This window comes from Choloepus didactylus, chromosome 3 (genome assembly GCF_015220235.1).
Source record: "Choloepus didactylus isolate mChoDid1 chromosome 3, mChoDid1.pri, whole genome shotgun sequence".
In the NCBI taxonomy this organism is placed as follows: domain Eukaryota; kingdom Metazoa; phylum Chordata; class Mammalia; order Pilosa; family Megalonychidae; genus Choloepus; species Choloepus didactylus.
In genome coordinates, this window is record NC_051309.1 from 58,403,062 (window position 1) to 58,427,078 (window position 24,017).

Here is a 24,017-nt window from a genome sequence, read left to right on the forward strand (position 1 = left end):
CACCAATAGAGCTAATTACATAGGTAAATATAACAGACAGTACAATTTTTTTGTAACTCTTCTGTTCTCCTTCTAGATTTAAAAGACAACTGCATAAAACAATAGTTATAAATCTGTGTTGATGGGCAAACAATGTATAAAAGTATAATTTGATTAGGAATAAGACAAGGATATTAGTTCTCACTACTTTTATTCAATGTCATACTGGAGGTTCTAGCCAGGACAATTAAGCAAGAAAAATAAATAAAAAGCATCTAAATTGGAAAAGGAATCCAGATTGGAAAGAAAGAAGTAAAACTCTTTCCATTTACAGATAACATGATCTTGTATATAGAAAATCCTGAGGAATCCTCCCCAAAACAATTAGAGCTAAAATAAGCTAAGAAAGGTTACAGAATACAAGATTAATATACAAAAATCAGGTTTGAGAGTAATTTTTTCCATATTAGGTTTGCTGGTTGACTTGTAGGTTTTGGTGAGAAAAAGGAATATGTGGAGAGCAGCCTATGAAAATTGGCCAATGACTGGGAGTTACGGCCAGTAGTATCTCAAACTGCATTGTAGAGATGACTGGCCATCATAGCAGGGGCTTTGGTGGTGACTGGAATTTTTATCTCAAGGAGTTAGTTTGAGGTTTTGGTAGGAAGTAAGTTGTTTCAATCTGAAGATCACAACCCATGAATGGGTCATGAAATCAGTGTTTATAACCAACTTTTTTAGATATATTCAAATGAACTTTTAAACATCAGAATACATCACATAGGACAACCATTATGCCGTGATAATTTTGATAATTATATATCTATATACACACACACACTTACCTGTTTTAGTTTGCTAGGCTGCTGAAAGCAGCTTTTAACAATGGTAATTTGTTAGCTTACAGTTTTGAGGCTGAGAAGAATGTCCAATTCAAGGCATCATCAAGGTGATGCATTCTTCCCAAGTTTGGCTGCTGGTGATCCTTGACTCCTTTCCCACATGGCAAGGCATGTGGTGGCATCTGCTGGTCACTCGATTCTCTTCTGGATTTCATTGCTTCCATGACTTTCTCTCTCTTTGTATTCATCCTGTTTATAAGGGTCTCCAGTAAGAGGATTGAGATTCATCCTGATTGAGGTGGGTCATACCTTAACTGAAGTAGCCTTGTCAAGAGTTCCCAGTTTTACAGTGGGTCCATACCTACAGGAATGGATTGAATTTAAGAACATGATTTTCTGGAGTACATTCAGCTTCAAACCACCACAATACCTAGTATTGTATCACAATATAAAATGTACTTCTTATTGTGAATGATGGTAAAAAAAGTTTGAAAAACATTATTCTGTTGGAAAAAGCATTAGTGATTGCGGGAAAAAGATGTTCCTAAGATGTATATATTACTGATTGGAGGTTGATTATTGCAATGAAAAATGTGGCTCTTGCTCCTTCATCCAATACTTGTAATATGTATTTCATGTCTCTATTTGCATATAGGCCCTTCAGTGATAACATAAGATATTCGCATCATATCCCTGATCCTTCTCCCCGGATATTACGACTCTCTATAGCCAAAGGCACAGATCCAAACTATGTACCTCCAAAAATGGTAAGTGGGAACTGACTTCATAACATGTTACCCTCTTATTTTATTTTATTTTATTTTATTTTATTTTTTTATTTTTTTGAAATATAACACATTTTAATAACTATGGAATATTACATACTCATTGAAAACAATTTTAGGGGAAAAGTGAACATATAAAAAAGAGCAATAGAAATCACATATATGATTACCACCCAGAGAAAACCTCTTTAAACATTTCACTGTATTCATTTCCAGTTTTCTTCAAATTATATACATGTTTATGTGTGATTTTTTCTAAAAATTCAAAATTATATTTTAACATTATCATTACCATTCTTCAAAAACAATATTTTTAATGGCTGCATGTTAGCATATGATTAGATATTTATGTTGCTTTTAATTTTAAAATATTATAAATAAAGCTGTGATGAACATCTTTTACATAAATCTTTGATCAAATATCTGCTGATTTTCATAGGATAGATTCCTAGAATTTTCCAATAAACTGTTAAGGACTTTGTCACACATTGCCAGTGTCCTTCCATCAAGTCCATGCCAATTTCATCCCTGCCAGAAGAATATAAAGGAGTCCATTCCCTCACATCCTTGCCAACACTGGATTCTTCAAAACACTTCTACCATTCAGCTGATATTTACTATATACCTACTAGGGGCCAGGTCCTGGTTTATGGCTTCAAGAAACTCACAGTCTCATGGAAGAAACAAAATCATAAGGAGTGAAAGAATCAATAAACAAACAAGCAAATATATATATCACTGATTAGTGCTATTATGAGCATGTAAGATGAGCTCTGGCTAAGAACAAGTGAGAGATAAAACCCCTCAGTTAGAGCAAGCAGTTCCATAGCCTAGCTGGGAAGACCTTCTTCCTTAAAAACATCTTCTAGACATTAAAATATTTCTGCTACATAATATTTTTAATGCCATCACACAAATGAAGACTAGGCATACCAATTCCAAGTTTGCCAACCATTGAGTGGAAGCCGCATAGGATTTTTTTTTTTTTTTTTTTTTTTTTAAATCATCATTTTATTGAGATATATTCACATACCACGCAGTCATACAAAACAAATTGTACTTTCGATTGTTTACAGTACCATTACATAGTTGTACATTCATCACCTAAATCAATCCCTGACACCTTCATTAGCACACACACAAAAATAACAAGAATAATAATTAGAGTGAAAAAGAGCAATTGAAGTGAAAAAGAACACTGGGTACCTTTGTCTGTCTGTTTCCCTCCCCTACTTTTCTACACATCCATCCATAAACTAGACAAAGTGGTGTTTGGTCCTTATGGCTTTCCCAATCCCATTGTCACCCCTCATAAGCTACATTTTTATACAACTGTCTTCGAGATTCATGGGTTCTGGGTTGTAGTTTGATAGTTTCAGGTATCCACCACCAGCTACCCCAATTCTTTAGAACCTAAAAAGGGTTGTCTAAAGTGTGCATAAGAGTGCCCACCAGAGTGACCTCTCGGCTCCTTTTGGAATCTCTCTGCCACTGAAGCTTATTTCATTTCCTTTCACATCCCCCTTTTGGTCAAGAAGATGTTCTCCGTCCCACGGTGCCAGGTCTACATTCCTCCCTGGGAGTCATATTCCACGTTGCCAGGGAGATTCACTTCCCTGGGTGTCTGATCCCACGTAGGGGGGAGGGCAGTGATTTCACCTTTCAAGTTGGCTTAGCCAGAGAGAGAGGGCCACATCTGAGCAACAAAGAGGCATTCAGGAGGAGACTCTTAGGCACAAATACAGGGAGGCCTAGCCTCTCCTTTGCAGCAACCGTCTTCCCAAGGGTAAAACTTATGGTAGAGGGCTCAACCCATCAAACCACCAGTCCCCTATGTCTGTGGTCATGTTAGCAACCATGGAGGTGGGGTAGGCGAATACCCCTGCATTCTCCACAGGCTCCTCAAGGGGGCACTACATCTTTTTTTTTTTTTTCCCCTTGTTTGTCTTTTTTATTTTTTTTTTTTTTTTTTTTTTTTTTTAACTTTCCCTTCTTTTTTCCAATCACCTGTATGAAAAAAAAAGTTAAAAAGAAAACAAACATACAATAAAAGAGCATTTCAAAGAGACCATAGCAAGGGAGTAAGAAAAAGACAACTAACCTAAGATAACTGCTTAACTTCCAACATGTTCCTACTTTACCCCAAGAAAGTTACATAATATAGCAACATTTCAGTGAACTTGTTCCTACTACAACCATCAGAAATTAACAGACCATAGTCATTTCTGGGCATCCCCAGAACGTTAAATAGCTTATCTGTTCTTCCTGGATTATTGTTCCCCCTTCCTTAATTGCTCTCTACTGCTAGTTCCCCTACATTCTACATTATAAACCATTTGTTTTACATTTTTCAAAGTTCACATTAGTGGTAGCATATAATATTTCTCTTTTTGTGCCTGGCTTATTTCGCTCAGCATTATGTCTTCAAGGTTCATCCATGTTGTCATATGTTTCACCAGATCGTTCCTTCTTACTGCCGCGTAGTATTCCATCGTGTGTATATACCACATTTTATTTATCCACTCATCTGTTGAAGGACATTTGGGTTGTTTCCATCTCTTGGCAATTGTGAATAATGCTGCTATGAACATTGGCGTGCAGATATCTGTTCGTGTCACTGCTTTCCGATCTTCCGGGTATATACCGAGGAGTGCAATCGCTGGATCGAATGGTAGCTCTATATCTAGTTTTCTAAGGAACTGCCAGACTGACTTCCAGAGTGGCTGAACCATTATACAGTCCCACCAACAATGAATAAGAGTTCCAATTTCTCCACATCCCCTCCAGCATTTGTAGTTTCCTGTTTGTTTAATGGCAGCCATTCTAACCAGTGTTAGATGGTATCTCATTGTGGTCTTAATTTGCATCTCTCTAATAGCTAGTGAAGCTGAACATTTTTTCATGTGTTTCTTGGTCATTTGTATTTCCTCTTCAGAGAACTGTCTTTTCATATCTTTTGCCCATTTTATAATTGGGCTGTCTGTACTATTGTCATTGAGTTGTAGGATTTCTTTGTATATGCAAGATATCAGTCTTTTGTCAGATACATGGTTTCCAAAAATTTTTTCCCATTGAGTTGGCTGCCTCTTTACCTTTTTGAGAAATTCCTTTGAGGTGCAGAAACTTCTAAGCTTGAGGAGTTCCCATTTATCTATTTTCTCTTTTGTTGCTTGTGCTTTGGGTGTAAAGTCTAGGAAGTGGCCGCCTAATACAAGGTCTTGAAGATGTTTTCCTACATTATCTTCTAGGAGTTTTATGGTACTTTCTTTTATATTGAGATCTTTGGTCCATTTTGAGTTAATTTTTGTGTAGGGGGTGAGGTAGGGGTCCTCTTTCATTCTTTTGGATATGGATATCCAACTCTCCCAGCCCCATTTGTTGAAAAGACCGTTATGGCTCAGTTCGGTGACTTTGGGGGCCTTATCAAAGATCAGTCGGCCATAGATCTGAGGGTCTATCTCCGAATTCTCAATTCGATTCCATTGATCTATATGTCTATCTTTGTGCCAGTACCATGCTGTTTTGGCAACTGTGGCTTTATAATAAGCTTCAAAGTCAGGGAGTGTAAGTCCTCCCACTTCGTTTTTCTTTTTTAGAGTGTCTTTAGCAATTCGAGGCATCTTCCCTTTCCAAATAAATTTGATAACTAGCTTTTCCAAGTATGCAAAGTAGGTTGTTGGAATTTTGATTGGGATTGCATTGAATCTGTAGATGAGTTTGGGTAGAATTGACATCTTAATGACATTTAGCCTTCCTATCCATGAACATGGAATATTTTTCCATCTTTTAAGGTCCCCTTCTATTTCTTTTAGTAGAGTTATGTAGTTTTCTTTGTATAGGTCTTTTACATCTTTGGTTAAGTTGATTCCTAGGTACTTGATTTTTTTAGTTGCTATTGAAAATGGTATCTTTTTCTTGAGTGTCTCTTCAGTTTGTTCATTTCTAGCATATAGAAACATTACTGACTTATGTGCATTAATCTTGTATCCCGCTACTTTGCTAAATTTGTTTATTAGCTCTAGTAGGTGTATCGTTGATTTCTCAGGGTTTTCTAGATATAAGATCATATCATCTGCAAACAATGACAGTTTTACTTCTTCTTTTCCAATTTGGATGCCTTTTATTTCTTTGTCTTGCCGGATTGCCCTGGCTAGCACTTCCAGCACAATGTTGAATAACAGTGGTGACAGCGGGCATCCTTGTCTTGTTCCTGATCTTAGAGGGAAGGCTTTCAGTCTCTCACCATTGAGTACTATGCTGGCTGTGGGTTTTTCATATATGCTCTTTATCATGTTGAGGAAGTTTCCTTCAATTCCTACCTTTTGAAGTGTTTTTATCAAAAAGGGATGTTGGATTTTGTCAAATGCTTTTTCAGCATCTATTGAGATGATCAATTGATTTTTCCCTTTCGAGTTTTTAATGTGTTGTAATACATTGATTGTTTTTCTGATGTTGAACCATCCTTGCATGCCTGGAATGAACCCCACTTGGTCATGGTGTATGATTTTTTTAATGTGTCTTTGGATTCGATTTGCAAGTATTTTGTTGAGGATTTTTGCATCTATATTCATTAGGGAGATTGGCCGGTAGTTTTCCTTTTTTGTAGCATCTTTGCCTGGTTTTGGTATTAGATTGATGTTAGCTTCATAAAATGAGTTAGGTAGTGTTCCATTTTTTTCAATGTTTTGAAAGAGTTTGAGTAAGATTGGTGTCAGTTCTTTCTGGAAAGTTTGGTAGAATTCCCCTGTGAAGCCATCTGGCCCTGGGCATTTATTTGTGGGAAGATTTTTGATGACTGATTGGATCTCTTTGCTTGTGATGGGTTGGTTGAGGTCTTCTATTTCTTCTCTGGTCAGTCTAGGTTGTTCATATGTTTCCAGGAAATTGTCCATTTCTTCTACATTATCCAGTTTGTTGCCATACAGTTGTTCATAATATCCTCTTATAATTTTTTTAATTTCTTCAGGATCTGCAGTTATGTCACCTTTTTCATTCATTATTTTGTTTATATGGGTCTTCTCTCTTTTTGATTTTGTCAGTCTAGCTAGGGGCTTGTCAATCTTGTTGATCTTCTCAAAGAACCAACTTTTGGTGATATTTATCCTTTCTATTGTTTTTTTGTTCTCTATGTCATTTATTTCTGCTTTAATCCTTGTTATTTCTTTTCTTCTACTTGGTTTAGGATTGGTTTGCTGTTCATTTTCTAGCTTCTTCAGTTGATCCATTAGTTCTTTGATTTTGGCTCTTTCTTCCTTTTTAATATATGCGTTTAGTGCTATAAATTTCCCCCTTAGCACTGCTTTTGCTGCATCCCATAGGTTTTGGTATGTTGTGTTCTCATTTTCATTCGTCTCTATATATTTAGCAATTTCTCTTGCTATTTCTTCTTTAACCCACTGATTGTTTAGGAGTGTGTTGTTTAACCTCCAGGTATTTGTGAATTTTCTAAGTCTCTGATGGTTATTGACTTCTAATTGTATTCCATTGTGGTCAGAGAATGTGCTTTGAATGATTTCAATCTTTTTAAATTTATTGAGGCTTGTTTTATGTCCCAGCATATGATCTATTCTGGAGAAAGTTCCGTGAGCACTAGAAAAGTATGTGTATCCTGGTGATTTGGGATGTAATGTCCTGTAGATGTCTGTTAAATCTAATTCATTTATCAGATTGTTTAGGTTTTCAATTTCCTTATTGGTCTTCTGTCTGGTTGATCTATCTATAGGAGAGAGTGATGTGTTGAAGTCTCCCACAATTATTGTGGAAACATCAATTGCTTCCTTTAGTTTTGCCAATGTTTCTCTCATGTATTTTGTGGCACCTTGATTGGGTGCATAGACATTTACGATTGTTATTTCTTCTTGCTGAATTGCCCCTTTTATTAGTATGTAGTGGCCTTCTTTGTCTCTCAAAACATCCCTGCATTTGAAGTCTATTTTATCTGAGATTAATATTGCTACACCTGCTTTCTTTTGGCTGTAGCTTGCATGAAATATTTTTTTCCATCCTTTCACTTTCAATTTCTTTGTGTCCCTGTGTCTAAGATGAGTCTCTTGTATGCAACATATTGATGGTTCATTTTTTTTGATCCATTCTGCGAATCTATATCTTTTAATTGGGGAGTTTAATCCATTTACATTCAACGTTAAAACCGTGAAGGCATTTCTTGAATCGGCCATCTTATCCTTTGGATTATGTTTGCCATATTTTTCCCCTCTCTCTATTAATATCCTTTATTGTACCCATACCGAATCTCTTTAGTACTGAACCTTTCTCCAAGTCTCTCTGTCCTGTCTTTGTTTCTCTGTCTGTAGGGCTCCCTTTAGTATCTCCAGTAGGGCAGGTCTCTTGTTAGCAAATTCTCTCAGCATTTCTTTGTCTGTGAAAAATTTAAGCTCTCCCTCAAATTTGAAGGAGAGCTTTGCTGGATAAAGTATTCTTGGCTGGAAATTCCTCTCTCTCAGAATTTTAAATATATCGTGCCATTGCCTTCTCGCCTCCATGGTGGCTGCTGAGTAGTCACTACTTAGTCTTATGCTGTTTCCTTTGTATGTGGTGAATTGCTTTTCTCTTGCTGCTTTCAGAACTTGCTCCTTCTCTTCTATGTTTGACAGTGTGATCAGTATATGTCTCGGAGTGGGTTTTTTTGGATTTATTCTATTTGGAGTTCGCTGAGCATTTATGATTTGTGTATTTATGTTGTTTAGAAGATTTGGGAAGTTTTCCCCAACAATTTCTTTGAATACTCTTCCTAGACCTTTACCCTTTTCTTCCCCTTCTGGGACACCAATGAGTCTTATATTCGGACGCTTCATATTATCTATCATATCCCTGAGGTCCATTTCGATTTTTTCAATTTTTTTCCCCATTCTTTCTTTTATGCTTTCATTTTCCATTCTGTCATCTTCCAGGTCACTGATTCGTTGTTCAACTTCCTCTAGTCTTGTACTATGAGTGTCCAGAATCTTTTTAATTTGGTCAACAGTTTCTTTAATTTCCATAAGATCATCCATTTTTTTATTTAGTCTTGCAATGTCTTCTTTATGCTCTTCTAGGGTCTTCTTGATTTCCTTCATATCCCGTACTAGGGTCTCATTGTTCATCTTTAGTTCTTTGAGTAGCTGCTCTAGGTGTGTCTCTTCTGGTCTTTTGATTTGGGTGCTTGGGCTTGGGTTATCCATATCGTCTGGTTTTTTCATATGCTTTATAATTTTCTGTTGTTTTTGGCCTCGTGGCATTTGCTGTCCTTGATAGGGTTCTTTTAGGGTTTGTAGACCAGTTGAAGTCCTTATCTCTAATTTATCAGATCTACAGCTTCGTGGAGTACACTTTCTCTAACTAACCAGCAGGTGGCGTCCACGAGCCACCTGTTCTCCACAAGCCAGATCTCCCCTGCTTAGCCTTTTTGGTGAGTGGGGGAGTGAGTCTTGTGGGGCCCAATTGGTGTCCCAAGCTTGCGTGTGTAGTTGGTGTTGCCTGCCCTGTATGTGGGGCGTGTTTCTGGGCAGTCGGGGAGGGGGGGTGGCCCTAACAATCAAATCTCCCTGATGATCCTAGAGTTTTAAAGCTACTGCAATAGTCTAATCCTTCAGTTCAGTCCTGCCACAGTTTGTCTCTGCCACTGACCCAGAAGTCTTTGGTATTGGCGTATGGCTCCTGAGACTTGCAAGTGGGCCCCTCTTCCAGGCTGTGCACCCCGGGTCCTCTGTTGAGGGATGACTGTGCTATGTCACAGGTGAGTGCCGTCCCCCCAGGGCAGTTCTGGGCTGCTGGGCTGTGTTGGGAGGCTCCCAGTCTGCTCAAATGATGGCTGAATGGGGCTCTGTTAATTCACACTGCTCCCCCTTCCCAGCTCTGGGACATTCAGCTGAGGTTGCAGGGAAGGCTAATGTCCACGCCCAGTTTTGTGGTGTGTGCCTGTTATTTGAAGCACTTCCGTCACACTGGGTTGTCTGGGGCAGCTCTGGGCTATGGGACTGGCGATGGGCAGGAGTGTTTCCTGTCCACCAGGATGGTGGCTGTGAGCGGACACCCCCCTTTTCTTGGGAAGTTGTGTTGTTTAGTGAATTTTCTCAGCCACTGGATTATTGCCTTTTGTCTCAGAGCTCTCTTATTTCTGCTCTTGACTTGACGTGCCCAAATTTCAATTCTTTGAAGCTTTCTGTATTGAGCTTCTTAGAGTAATTGTTTTAGAAAAAGCAAAAAGGATTTAAAAAAAAAAAAAAAACAAAAAAAAAAACGGCCCTCCTCAGAGATCTAATGGGTTATTGAAATGCTAATAGACAAAGCAACCAGGGCCATTAAGGAAAGGTGCCCTGGGCAGAGAGATCAGCCTTGCTTCGGGATTTGCATATGCGCCTCAAGGCCTGATCTCCGCCCTTCCCCTTTCTGTGTTCACCAGAACTCCAAAAATCCTCTGCTTTTACTTTGGAGCTTCTCGTGTTGTTTTCCTTCTATGCCCGTCTCCTCTCTGCTGGGCTGGCTGCTCTCAGAGTCTCTGGTGTCTGGCCTCAGTCTATCTATGGTTGGAGTTTGAATCAGTAGAATGAGTTTCCGATGAGAGCAGCCACTGCAATTCTCCCTTCTCCTTCCTGGAGCTGACAGCCCCTCCTCCCCCGGGACTGAGCCTGGCAGGGAGGGGCGCGGGTCCCCTGGCCGCAAAAACTTACAGATTTCGGTGATCTCAGCAGTTCCACGTTTTCATGAGTGTTGTATGAAGTATGCCCAAAGACAGATTGCTCTGTGGTGTCCAGTCCACGCAGTTCCTGGCTTTCTACCTACTTTCCTGGAGGAGTAACTAAAACATACAGCTCACCAGTCTGCCATCTTGCCGCATCACCCTCTTATTTTAGGTGTGTATTTTCCTTTTTATCCTTTTGTATTTTATCCTCTCATCCAATGGTGAACTTTTCTGACTGCTTCCTCTATGCTTAATGTATCACTGAGGATTTGATCAGGGAAACAGAACCACTATATATGTGAGATATATATATATAGATATAGATATAGATAAAGATATAAATATATATATAGTATAACATAAGGGATTTATTATAGGGATTAGACCTTAAGCAACTGTGGGAGTAAAGGGAGAAGTCTATGGAAGGCTCTTACAGTGAGTGGGACTTAGATCTGGTTATAAATCTAGAACCAATGAGAGATGGTAGAAGCAGGTCCTGAATAGGATCAGCACCTCCCTGGAAGGCATCCACCTCACAGGAGGCCATTGCAATTTCTTCAGGGAAGGGGAGTCTAACCTCCTCAGAGAGGAACTGATTCTAGTGGTAAGAAATTTTCAGCTTTATTTAGGAGTTTAAGGCCCCATCTTCACTGGGATATGACACATATCCCTATTCCAGTTTTCAAGGTCCCACTCCTTCCCAACCATTGTCCTATCTTTAACATAAGAGACCATACATGTCTGGGAATCCATTTACCCGGTAATTCAGCCGTGCACAGAGTTAGATTTTGAGCTTGGTTTCCAGAATTTTTATCCCCATGACTATAAAGAAAAGGATTTCTTCTAAGGACAGTTAAAGAAGCTTTCTGGTCCCCTCCCTGAAACTTAAGGTGGCAATGTAAAGTCCTGAGCAGATCATTTTCTTTAAAGTTTTCCAGTGTACTTAGAAGCAACCAACCAACCCCATTGTACTCCTTTATTTTCACTAAAATGTTCTCTAGTAGCAACTGCTTGGTCAACCAAAGGCTTGCCTTCTGTTTGCCACTGCGTGCCATAGACTACCAATGTCTTTCTTTTTTTCTTTTTTTTTTTTACTGTCAATGGCATCATTAATATCTTTAAATCTACACAACTCAGAAAACAAATTCCAGATAGCCTGGAACCAATACAGAGAACCTATCCTTAGAGTTCTGATCTGGTTATTTATTGCTGCATACCAAACTACCCCTAAACCCAGTGGCATAAAACAATAACCATTTTATTATGCTCAGGCATTCCATGAATCAGAAATTATGACAGGGCAAGCAGGAATGTCTGGTCTCTGCTCCATGATGTCTGGAGCCTCAGCTAGGAAATCTCAAATAGTAGGATGTGGGAACCATCCAGAGGCTCCTTCCCACCTACGGCTGGTGCCCACACTGAGATGACTTGAAGACCAGACTCAGGTGGGACTATCTGCAGGAGCACCTTCCTGTGCCCTCTCCATGTGGCCTGGGCCTCTCTCAACATGCAGCTATGTTTTGAGAAAGAACATCCTCACATGGAGTGGCCCAGGAGTGAGCGTTCCAAGAGAACCAGGTGGAAGCTGATGGCTTTTTATGACCTAGCCTTGGAAGTCACATGTTCTAGTTTGCTAATGCTGCAGAATGCAAAACACCAGAGATGGATAGGCTTTTATAAAATGGGGGTTTATTTCGCTACACAGTTACAGTCTTAAGGCCACAAAGCATCCAAGGTAACACCTCAGCAATTGGGTACCTACACCGGAGGATGGCCAATGGCATCCGGAAAACCTCTGCTAGCTAGGAAGGCAGCTGGCGTCTGCTCCAAAGCTCCGGCCTCAAAAGAGCTTTCTCCCAGGACGTTCCTCTCTAGCAAGCTTGCTCTTCTTCAACACATCACTCCCAGCTGCACTCTGTTTCCTCCCCCTGAGTCAGCTCATTTATATAGCTCCACCGATCAAGGCCCACCCTGAATGGGCGGAGCCACACCTCCATGGGAACATATCATCAGAATCATCTCCCACAGCTGGGTGGGGCACATTCCAAGCAAATCCAACCAGCACCAAAAACGTCTGTCCCACAAGACCACAAAGATAATGGGATTTGGGGGACGCAATACATTCAAACCGGCACATCACATAATGTCACTGCAGTCACACTTTGTTGCCCGATGCAGTTACAAGTCTAGCCAGATTCAAGGGGGCTAGGATATAACCCCACCTCCTACTGAGAGAAATGTCAATGAATTTATAGCTGCTTTTTTTTATTAAGATTTATTCACACACCATCAATCATCCAAAATATACAATTGATCATATAGTTGTTCATTCATCACCCCAATCTATTTTTTAACATTTTCCTTGTACCAGAAAAAAGTGAAAATAAGAATAAAAAAATAAGAGTAGGAAAAAGAACACCCAAATCACCTCCCCCACACTCCTGCCCTATTTTTCCTTTAGTTTTTTTGCCCCCATTTTTCTACTCATCCATCCATACACTGGATAAAGGGGAGTGTGATCCAGAAGGCTTTCACAATCACACTGTCACCCCTTGTAAGCTACATTGCTATACAATTGTCTTCAAGATTCATGGCTACTGGGTTGTAGTTTGATAGTTTCAGGTATTTACTTCTAGCTATTCCAATACATTAAAACCTAAAAAGAGTTACCTATATAGATGCATAAGAGCACCCACCAGAGTGACCTCTCGACGCCATTTGGAATCTCTCAGCCACTGAAACTTTATTTCATTTCGTTTCACATCTCCCTTTTGGTCAAGAAGGTGTTCTCCATCCCATGAAGCCAGGTCCAGATTCATCCTCAGGAGTCATATTCTGTGTTGCAAGGGAGATTTACACCCTTGGGTGTCAGATCCCACGTAGGGGGGAGGGCAGTGATTTCACCCGTAAGTTGGCTTAGCTAGAGAGAGAGGGCCACATCTGAGCAACAAAGAGGTAGTCATGGGGAGACTCTTAGGCACAATTATAACCAGATTTAAAAAACCTGTCACATCCAAGGATGTGAATCTTTTGCTTTCCTCAAACATGGTTTTTGAATGCAGAGAAGACTTTTCAGAGGTATACTCTTGATTTAAATAATTAATAGTCAATTTTTAAAGTTACAATGTTAAAAAATTTCTTTTTTAAGTTTACTTGCAAGTTTTATTATTCCATTTATAAGTCTAGCAGTTTTTAACAATGACTTTTAAGAGTCCTGAAAAATGGTTGATTCGGTTTCCAAACTTAATTACATACCTTCCAACAATTTAAACCGCATTTGTAAGTATATTTGATTTATTTTTAAAGTACTTTACTTCAGCCATCTAGGTTAATTTAAAAAACCTTCTCAAATATTAAGTAAATTATTTTAAAATCTAATACTTCATTAAACTTATAAATTTGGTGAACCTGACTTTTCTAATATTGAACATAAACATAATAAGATTTTAATTTAAAATAATTCTAAATCACTCAATTATAAAATCTCAATTGTAAGGTTGTCACTTTAGTAGGCCAAATTCTCTTAAGCATTACAAGTACATAAAATAATAAATATGCACATATTTTTATTTTACTAATTTCAAACTTACTAAAAAAGTTGCAAAAACTTATATTTTGCTCCATTTGTTTTGTTATTCTCCCAATCTCCCACCCCCAGGGTGTGTGTGAATATGAAAGAGAGAGTCTGTGTATGTATATGTATGTACCTATAAATACATATATATTTAATTTTTTTCCTGAGCTTTTCAGAGTAAGTTACAGAAATCATACCCCACTTTGCTTAAATAAACCAGTATGTATTTCATAAGAACAAGGACATTACCTTACATAACCATGAACTATTAATGAAATCAAGACACTTAACATTGATATAATAATGTATCTATTCCTTGGTCCATATTTAGATTTTATCAATTATTCTACAAGCTTATTCTTTTTTAATTTTTTTTTACTGCAAGTTTTATTGAGATATTCACATACCATATAATCCATCTGAAGTATAAAGTGTCTCACAGTATCATCACCTAGTTGTGCAATCATCATCACACTCAATTTTAGACCATTTTCATTGCTCCAAAAAGGAAAAATAACAGATAGACATAAAAAAAGAAGACCCAAAACATCCCATATCCCTTATTCCCCCGTTATTGACCCTTAGTATTGGTGTGGTATACTTGTTACTGTTGATGAAGGTACATTAAGATACTACTGTTAACTATAGTCCATAGCTTGCAATAGGTTCTTTTTCCCCATGTACCACTCTATTATTAACTTTTTGTGCAAGGGTCATACATTTGTACTAGTTCATGAATGAACTTATTTTTATTTGTAGTGTTAAACAGCATCCATCTCAAGGCTTACTATGTTGTACAATCCCATATCATGCTTATTCTTAACACAAAATATTGATTCTATAATTTTGAATCTCTTAAATTTTTTCACAGTTAATTCTAAATCCTCCCAGAGTTAAAAAACAAAAATCACATGCCCACAAAAGAAACTAAGATACTATTACAGTTATTTGAGGTTACTTACCCCTACAGACTTTGGATGGATGACCTGGAGCAAGTCTTTTCATCTCAGTCATAATGAACCCCGTTTTTGTAGTAACTTTGTCAGAGACTACAAAACTTAAAAAGGAGGTTGGTCTCATAGCTCACTTAGCCCATACCCACATTCTCTGTCTACTCACGGATGTCTGCAGCTCTTACCTGAGCTAATCAATTTGTGTTGATATTTTAAATATTTGATTCTTAAGACTCTTACTTATATTTAGCAGATCCTTTTTTAAGTATTATATATTCAAATTTTGGATGTCTTACATGTCTTTATCTGACTTGCTGTCCCAATTTATGAAGTTGTTTTATGGACATGTCCCTCCCCCTATCATTCTCCATCTTATAATTTTCTGAGAAGAAAACTTTTAGAAGTATAAATACTGGATCAAGGGTATGAACGTTTTTGAGATGATTCATATAAAATCCCAAAATGTGCTCCAAAAAATAATTTTGATTTAAATATTCAGTTGCATAATTTGGGCTGCCCTTTTCAGTGCGCCCTTGACAACATTAGATATTTGTGCCAGTTTGGATGTATTATGTCCCCAAAACGCCATGTACTTTAATACACTCTTGTGTCAATTGGGTTGGAATCCTTTGATTGTGTGTTTCCATGGAGATGTAACTCAATCAAACTGGGTGAAACATTGGAGTAAATTACTTCCATGGAGATATGGACACTCCCTGTTCAGGGTGGGTTTTAATTTAACCACTGGAGTCCTATAAAAAGCCCTCAAACAGAAGGATCTCAGAGTGCTGCAGCTGAGAGACACATTTTTGAAGATGTCCGTTGAAAGCTGACAGCCATTGAAAGCTGATGCTGACATTTTGAAGAATACGATTTTGAAACGTGACCTGGGAGCAAGCAGATATCAGCTACGTGCCTTCCAAGCTAACAGGTTTTCCGGACACCATCTGCCTTTCTCCAGTGAATTTACGGTGAAGGTACCTTATCGTTGACATCTTAGCTTGGACACTTTCATGGCCTAAAGACTGTAACTTTGTAACCAAATAAACTCCCTTTATAAAAGCCAGTCCATTTCTGGTGTTTTGCATAACAGCAGCATTAGCAAACAAGAACAATTTTGTTGTACAAAATATTAATTTTGTAACAAAAACAATATCTCATTAATGAAAACACTTTCACTTTTCTGATTATTAATAAGTTCAAATAGTTTCCCACATTTATTACCATCTGTATTTTTCTTTTGTAAATGTCTCTATTCCTGGCTTTATTTCTTTTGCCTAATGGCCTGTGCATTTTTTATCAATTCATAGAAGTTATTTACATATTAGGGATATTAACTCTTAAACTGTTATACATATTGCAAATATTTTCCCCAGCTTTTAATTTGAAATTTTTGAGTTGTAATTTACATAAAATACATAGATCTTAAGTGTGTAGTCCAGTAAGCTCTTAGCAAATATATATGCCCATATATTAACAACCCAAACCAAGATAGAAAACATTTCCATTATCTCAAAAAGTTTCCTTAATATTGTTTCCAGTTAACTTTTGCTCTACTCCCTGCCCCGGAGGCAACCAATGTTGAGATTCTTATCATAGATTAGTTGTGTTTGCTTTTGAATTTAATATAAATGGAATCACACAACATGTATTCTTTATGTATGGCTTCTTTTGCTTAACACTGGTTTTGAGATTCTTACATATTATTGTATTATCTAGTATACCAGTAGATTATTCCTTTTTATTTCCAGGTAGTATTTCATTGTATAACTATATCACAATTTGTTTATCCATTCATGTTTGGTGGACATTTAGGATGTTTTTAGTTTGGCACTATTATGAATAAAGTTGCTATGAACATTGATGTACAGATATTTTAGTAGGCATATGTTTTCATTTCTTTTGGTTAAATATCTATCCAAAGGTCATAGGGCAGGTGTATATTTAGTTTTGAAAGAAAATGATAAACTATTTTCCAAAGTGATTGTACCATATTTTACTCTCACCAGTGATGTATGAGTGATCCAGATGCTTCACAGACTTGCCAACATCTGACTCTCAATTTTAACGAATTTTTGTTAGCATACAGTAGTATCTCGTTGTGGTTTTAATGACGACTAATCATCTAGGATGACTAATGATGTTGAGCACTTGTCATGTGCTTGCTGACCATTTGTGTATCTTCTTCCGTCATTTAGCTAGTAAGTTGTTCATTTACGGGTTCTTGGTAGATTTCTTAGGATTTTCTACATAAATATCATGTAGTGTATGAATAAAGAGTTTTTCTGTCTTATTAAGATTTTGCCCAATTAAAAATTGGGTTATTTTTATTCCTATCAATAATATGTAAAAGTTCTTTATATATTCTAGATACATGTCCTTTGTCAGGGTTATGTATTTGTAGATATTTTCTCACAGTCTTTGCCTTACCTATTAATTTTCTTAATGGTGACTTTCAATAAGAAAAATATTTTAATATTGATGAAGTTCAATTTGTCCATTTTTCTTTTATGGTTAGTGCTTTTGATGTCCTAAGACCCTTTGAATATCCCCAGTTTGTGAAAAAATTCTCTTATATTTTCCTTCAGAAACTTAATAGTTTTCACTTTTGTGTTTATATATATGATCCACCTTGAATTAGGTTTGTTTGTTTGTTTGTTTGTTTTTTGTATGTATGAAGTAGGGATTGAGGTTTATTTTTTTCCATGTGGATATCTAGTTTTTCCAGTACCATTTGATGAAAAGACTCCTTTCCCCATTGAGTTGTCTTGAGTTTACTTCTGGACTCCCAGTTCTGTCCCAATTATGTATGTGTCTATTCTTATGTCAATACCATACTGTCTTAATTACTATCATTTTGTCATAGTTCTTAAGATAGTGTAAGTCCTCTAATTTCATTCTTCTCTTTCAATTTATTTTTGGCTCTTCTAGGTCTTTTGCATTTCCATAAAAATTTTAGAATCAGCTTGTAAATTTCTACAAAAATGCATCCTGAGATTATGATTAAGATTGTATTGAATATATAAAACAATTTAAGGATAGTTGGCATCTTAATAGCAAGTCTTCCAAAATCCATGAGTATTTTATTTCTCCTCTATTAGGCCATTGTAAATTTTTCTAAGGAATGTTTTGTGGTTTACAATGTAGCACTCTTGACATCTTTTGTTAAGTTACTTCTGGTATTTTATGTTTTTGATGCTATAATGAATTGTATTTCTTCAATTTTCCAGTTGTTGATAGTATATTGACCTTATATCTTATGATCTTGCTGAATTCATGCATTAGTTCTCATAATTTATTTATTTTTTTTGTAGACCTAGGATTTTTTACATATACGATCATGTTGCCTGTGAGTAAAGAGTTTTCCTCTGTTCCTTCCAGTCTTTAGGCCTTCTGTTTATTTTTCTTACCTTCTTGTGTTGGCCCAGGGTCCAGTTCACGTGATGTAGGAGTGATGAGCATGAGCATTCTTGCCTTGTGGGAAAGTGTTCAGCATTTCATCATTGAGCTTGATGTAATGCCCTTTATCCAGTTAAGGAAGTTCTATTCTTAGTTTGCCCATGAGTTTTGTTATTTAAAAAATTTTTCTAACCATGTGTTGGATTTCCGCAAATGCTTTTTCTAGATCTATTGAGATGACCACATCATTTTTCCCTTTATTTTGTTAATATGGTGATTTCTACACATAGTTTGCTGAGACTTTTGTGTTTTTTTAAAATCAGGAATTGCATCAAATGATTTTATGGCTCTGTTGAAATAGCCGTATGATTTTTCTCCTTTATTTTGCTAATGTGGTGAATTGCATTATTGATTTTAAAATATGAAACCAACTTTGCCTACCTAAGGAAACCCCACTGGGGTATGAATTTGATTTACTAATATTCTGGTGAGGAATTTTGCATTTATGTTCATGATGAATAGCATATCATCATAAGATATATTGAGTTTTGTAATTAAGATTACTCTGGACTTGTAAAATGAGTTAGAAAGTCTTTCTTGCTCTGCTGTTCTCAGTAAGATTGTGAATATTGTCATTATTTCTTCCTTAAACATTTGACAGAATTTACCTTTGAAGCCATCTGGATCTAACATTTTCTTTAGGAGACAATTTCTAGTTATGAATTTAATTCTTTTCATACATGTGGGTTAAATCATATTTTCTATTTCTTCTTGAACCCTTTCTTTTGAGGTGGTGAGCGGTTGTAAACCAAGACATCACACCCCACCCTAGCTCAGAGTGTCTAGGTGTAGCTGAGGCTGATGTGGGGAGCTGCAGACATCCTAACACCTATCAGACCTTGCAAGAAGCTGACGGTGAATGCAGAGGACTCTGAAATGCCACCCAAGAGCCTGTTAAAATAAATAAGCTTTTTAAACGCTACTTAAGGAGTAACTGAATAAGCATGAAAAAGAAATACCCAATTGGGTGGGTGAGTGGGGGCAAATGTTTACTGAGTAACAACTTCTGCGTTGTTGTAAATTGCCTCATCCATATAACTTATCAGGACACACTTTTCTCAGCAGTACCTATGTCTGCATTGCTTAGATAGCAGGAAAAGGAATGCCAATATAAGACAGTTGTGTTGGCTATTACTCTGAAAGGTTTTTGAAGTATTTTTAATTTTATTTGAAGTGGCCCTTTTTAAGTTTGGGTCAGAACCACTCCCCCCCCCACCCCCATGATTTGTTGGTTGTAATTGTATTGCAATAGATATTACTAAAACCTAAAACATAACTGTGCTGAGCAGAAATAGTGCCAGGAAGGTCTTTAATTGTTTTTAAATAAAAACATTTTTTAAAAAAGAATTGGGGTGGCAGTGTGGGCGGAACTCAGGCTTGGCAGCTCGCGGTGCACCCGGGCCTCTGCCAAGGGGGCACCCGTGGAAGTGGGGGTGCCAGCTGCCGTGGACCTCGATGAGGAGACGGAACCCAGGCTGCTTGTAGGGTTGCAGTGAACTCCCAATCTCTTGTGCCAGGGCAATGCAGACTCCGCTGACCATTCCTGTGCCTGTGCTCCAGCTACTCTTGGGTCCTGCCGGCTCAAGCTGTGGCTTCGCCCCCAGTGGACAAAGGGCCCCCCTGAAGCTGTCAGTCCTGAAGCCCGGGAGTTTCCTGTAATTCAAGCATCTCTGGAATCCCAGGAATAGCAGTCGAGCCACCCTCCGGGAGTGCTACCTCCACAGCCTGCTGGCCATGGTGGGCCACCAGGTGAGCTTCATATTGCACGAGGGGGTGCATGTGACTGCCCACTTCGGAGCCACTGACCTGGACGTGGTCAACCTCTACGTGTCACAACTGCAGACTCTGATAGGTGTGCAGGCTGAGGCACTGCTCCGATGTAGTGACGTTATTGGATACACCTTCAAGCCATAGAGACGTTATTGCAGTCACCTTTCTACCTTAGGCCTAGCCACAGTGCTCCCCAGGCCTCCAAATATCCCTGGGTGGAGAACTCTGGGCTTCAAAGAACTTGGAGTCTCACCGCCATGGGACTCAGGGCCTGGTAGAGTTCTGAGCTCCCCTGGGATTTTGAGCCAAGTTTCAAGCAACTCTGGCTTCTTAGGGCCTCCGGAGACTATTCAGTAAAATTCTGCAACCCAAGGACTTCTAGATCCTGTTGAAAGGAATGCTCTACCTCAAAGAACTCTGAACTCCACAGAAATAAGGGGCTATATGCCAGTTCCCAAGGACTGAGAGAGTAAAGGAAGGCAGATTGCAGAGCAGGAAATTGTTTATTGAAGGGGTTGCAAAGTTCAGTCCTCCTGAGGATACTTCCCAATGCTTCCCTCCTGCAAAAGAAGCAATTGTCTAAAGGGAAAAATAAAAAAGAATTGGGGGGAGGGGTGACATCATCAACATGGTGATGTAAACAGCTACTGAAAACTCCTCTCCAGAGATTCAGTGAAAAAAGGACAATTCTGAATTGTTTGAAACTCTGGGGGAAGATGTAGACTGGAGAAGGACCCTGAAGATGCCGAATTGAAGAAAGTGAAGAAATGTCAGGTAAGGATCTTCTGTTGCAGACCAGTGGGTCCTCTCCCTTTCCCCTCAGTCGGGCTCAGTGTGGGAAAGGCACAGAATCAGCAGATGGGACCCCTCCTGCCAGGGACACAAATTTTAAAATCTCTCACAGCACTGAGATATACCCCACTGTTTGAAAACCTGGGGTACAGGGGAGGACATTTCAAGGCCCAGGTCAGTGAGGGACAAAGAGGCTAAGGGAACATGGACAGAGACTGTTTCCAGCCCTGGGTCTGAAGACCCTTCCTCCACCCTTGAGGGAAGCAGCAGCTGGTGGTCGTTTCCTCGCCTGGGGGACAGTTGGAGTAACTGGGTCAGCTGAGGGAGTCCTCTGCCACAGGTGTAGCCCCACATCAAGCCAGATTTTGGCCAGCAAAGTGAGGGCATAGGAATCCCACAGTTTCAGTTCACCTGTGTAGACACAGCCTGTGCTTAGAGGCAAATCAGCCTCTGAGAAGGATTAAATTACTGAACAGCACCGTCTGTTATAGACTAGAGTCTATAGTTAACAGTAACATTGTTATATATGCTTCCATTAATTGTAACAAAGGCAATATACCAAAGCTAAATGTCTATAAGAGGGGGATATAAGGGAGGGATATGGGATTCTGGCATTGGTGGTGTTATCTGACTTTTTTATTGTATTTTATTTTAATTTTGTTTTTTCTTTTGTTGCTTTTTTAGTTGTCTTTTTTTTTTCATTCTTTTTCTGTTTTTCTTTTTTCTTTTTTCTCTTCTTCCTCTTTCTTTGTGGGAGAAACGGAAATGTCTTCATATAAATAGTGGTGGTGAATGCGTAACTATGTGATTATACAAGGAACCATTGATTGTTTACTTAGGATAGAATGTATGGTGTGTGAATAAAACTGTCTAAAAAAAGAATTGCCTTTACCATTTCTTATAGAATGGATCTTTCAGCTTTTGTCTTTCTAAAAATGTCTGTATTTTATCTTCATTTTCAAAAGATAATTTTGTAGGATATAGCACTTTAGGTTATCTTTTCAATATCTTCTGGCCTTCATTGTTTCAGATAGAAACCAACCATTATTTTTATTATTCCCGGTATTTAATGTGCCTCTTTCCTCTGGTTTTCTCTTTATCTTTGGTTTTCAACAGGGTGACGATGATTTGCCTACATATCTTTGTTGTTGTTGTTGTTGTTTTGTACTTATCCTGCTTGTGTTTCTCTGAAATTCGAGGATTTGTGGGTTGTTTTTAATCAAATTTCAAAATGTTTTGGCCATGATTAGTATGAAATTGTGATTTTTTTGGCATATACCTACACCAACTTGCACACATTTACACCTATGTTTATTTCAGTATCTATCTGTACTGAAAACCATGATTTCCCATTGAGGTCTCCAACTCTAACCAATACTACAGGGTTTATTCTCTTTTCCTCCCTTTCTATATTTGTAACTCTATTTTCTGAATAGCTCCCATGATCCTTAATATATTTACTGATTTCACCAATCCCTCTGTGTATAGTAATTCTCCCATCTCTGCTGCCATCTCTCCTTCCATGTGGGTACTTACAGCCTGCACTGGGCCTTCCTCACCTCAGGCTCTGCCTCCGCCTGCCAGGATGCCTGTTCCCTCCTCCCCCAGCTTGGGCTCTGATACCTCTTGCTAGGTCACCCTCCTCAGGCCCAGGCTTTAACTCCCTGCTCTGGGCTGCTGTGGCATCTCCCTTCCCGCTGGGCTCAAACACCTACCTTGCTTTGCACTCCCGATTACTCAGGAAGGGATGGGGAAGAACTGCTTTCCTTCTTTCAAGGGTTACAGAATATCTAGTTTCCACCTGCTTTTTATTGCTTTCCAGTGCATTCAAAGAATTTTTTTTTTGTCACATCTTCTTTAGAATCTATAACTGTTATCAGCAAGAAAGTTAATTCAATACAAGCTACTCTGACATCACTGGAAGCAAAATCAAAAACAGATATGAGACTCTCACCTGTTTCTTCTTAAACCAAATACTAAAGAGATTTGCAAAAATGCAAATCATGCCAGTCTTCTCACAGTTTATTTTTGTTTGGGAGATATATAGTTATTTGTCATAAAGATACATTATGTTAAAATGCAATGGGTTTATTATTGTTATTTTAGATGAAATAACAAATATTGTTAAATATCTAATTTTATTTCTAATATGGTAAATGTTGATAGGTATAACCCTGTTCCGATTTGCCAATGCTGCCGTTATGCAAAACACCAGAAATGGACTGGCTTTTATAAAAGAGGGTTTATTTGGGTACACAGTTACAGTCTTAAGGCCATAAAGTGTCTAAGGTAATGCATCAACAATCAGGTACCTTCACTGGAGGATGGCCAATGGCATCCGGAAAACCTCTGTCAGTTGGGAAGGCATGTGGCTGGTGTCTGCTCTGGAGTTCTGGTTTCAAAATGGCTTTCTCCCAGGACGTTCCTTTCTAGGCTTCAGCTTCTCTCCAAAATGTCACTCTCAATTGGTCTTGAGGTGTTTGTCCTCTCTTAGCTTCTCCGGAGCAAAAGTCTGTTTTCAATGGCCGTCTTCAAACTGTCTCTCATCTGCAGCTAGCAGTGAGCTCCTTCTGTCTGAGCTTATATAGTGCTCTAGTAAACTAATCAAGGCCCATGCTGAATGGGCAGGGCCACACCTCCATGGAAATTATCCAATCAGAGTCATCACCCACAATTGGGTGGGTCGCATCTCCATGGAAACACTCAATCAAAGAATTACAATCTAATCAACACTAATACATCTGCCCACACAAGACTGCATCAAAGATAATGGCATTTAGGGGGACATACTACATTCAAACTGGCACAAACTCAAATAAACAAAAGCTCTTTGGTTCTCAAAAAAATTGAGAACCACTGTACTAGATTATCTTGATGAATTCCCTATTTGATTACATTGTTCTGTCTATTCTAGAGCAAGTATCAATTTGCTTAAATTATTGTAATTTTAGAAAGTATTTTAGAATTGTGAAAGGTGTGTCAACTTTTGTTACTCTTCTTTGGGCAATTACTTTCTAATCATGCTTCCTGTGTTTCTGCTTTAGTCCTTCTCTACATGTTGCTGGCCGAGTTACCTGCAGCTCTGCCCATGCTTCCTCTTTCATGAAAAGACTTGACGGTTCTTCACTGCCTTTGAAGAATTCCCCCTACCCTAATCTGTTTCGAATGTATTTATACTAGCAACAA

The 24,017-nt window shown here is 38.3% G+C and overlaps 1 protein-coding gene and 1 pseudogene across 1 annotated transcript in view; both read left to right on the forward strand.

The window, feature by feature from the left end:
• Nucleotides 1–24,017, forward strand: part of THEGL (theg spermatid protein like) — a 113,128-nt gene that overhangs the window by 83,782 nt on the left and 5,329 nt on the right. Inside the window, exon 7 of the mRNA XM_037831426.1 lies at nucleotides 1,477–1,588. Coding sequence (XP_037687354.1) covers nucleotides 1,477–1,588 — 112 coding nt within the window. The remainder of the gene's footprint in view (nucleotides 1–1,476; nucleotides 1,589–24,017) is intronic.
• LOC119528624 lies at nucleotides 19,791–20,183 on the forward strand (annotated as a pseudogene).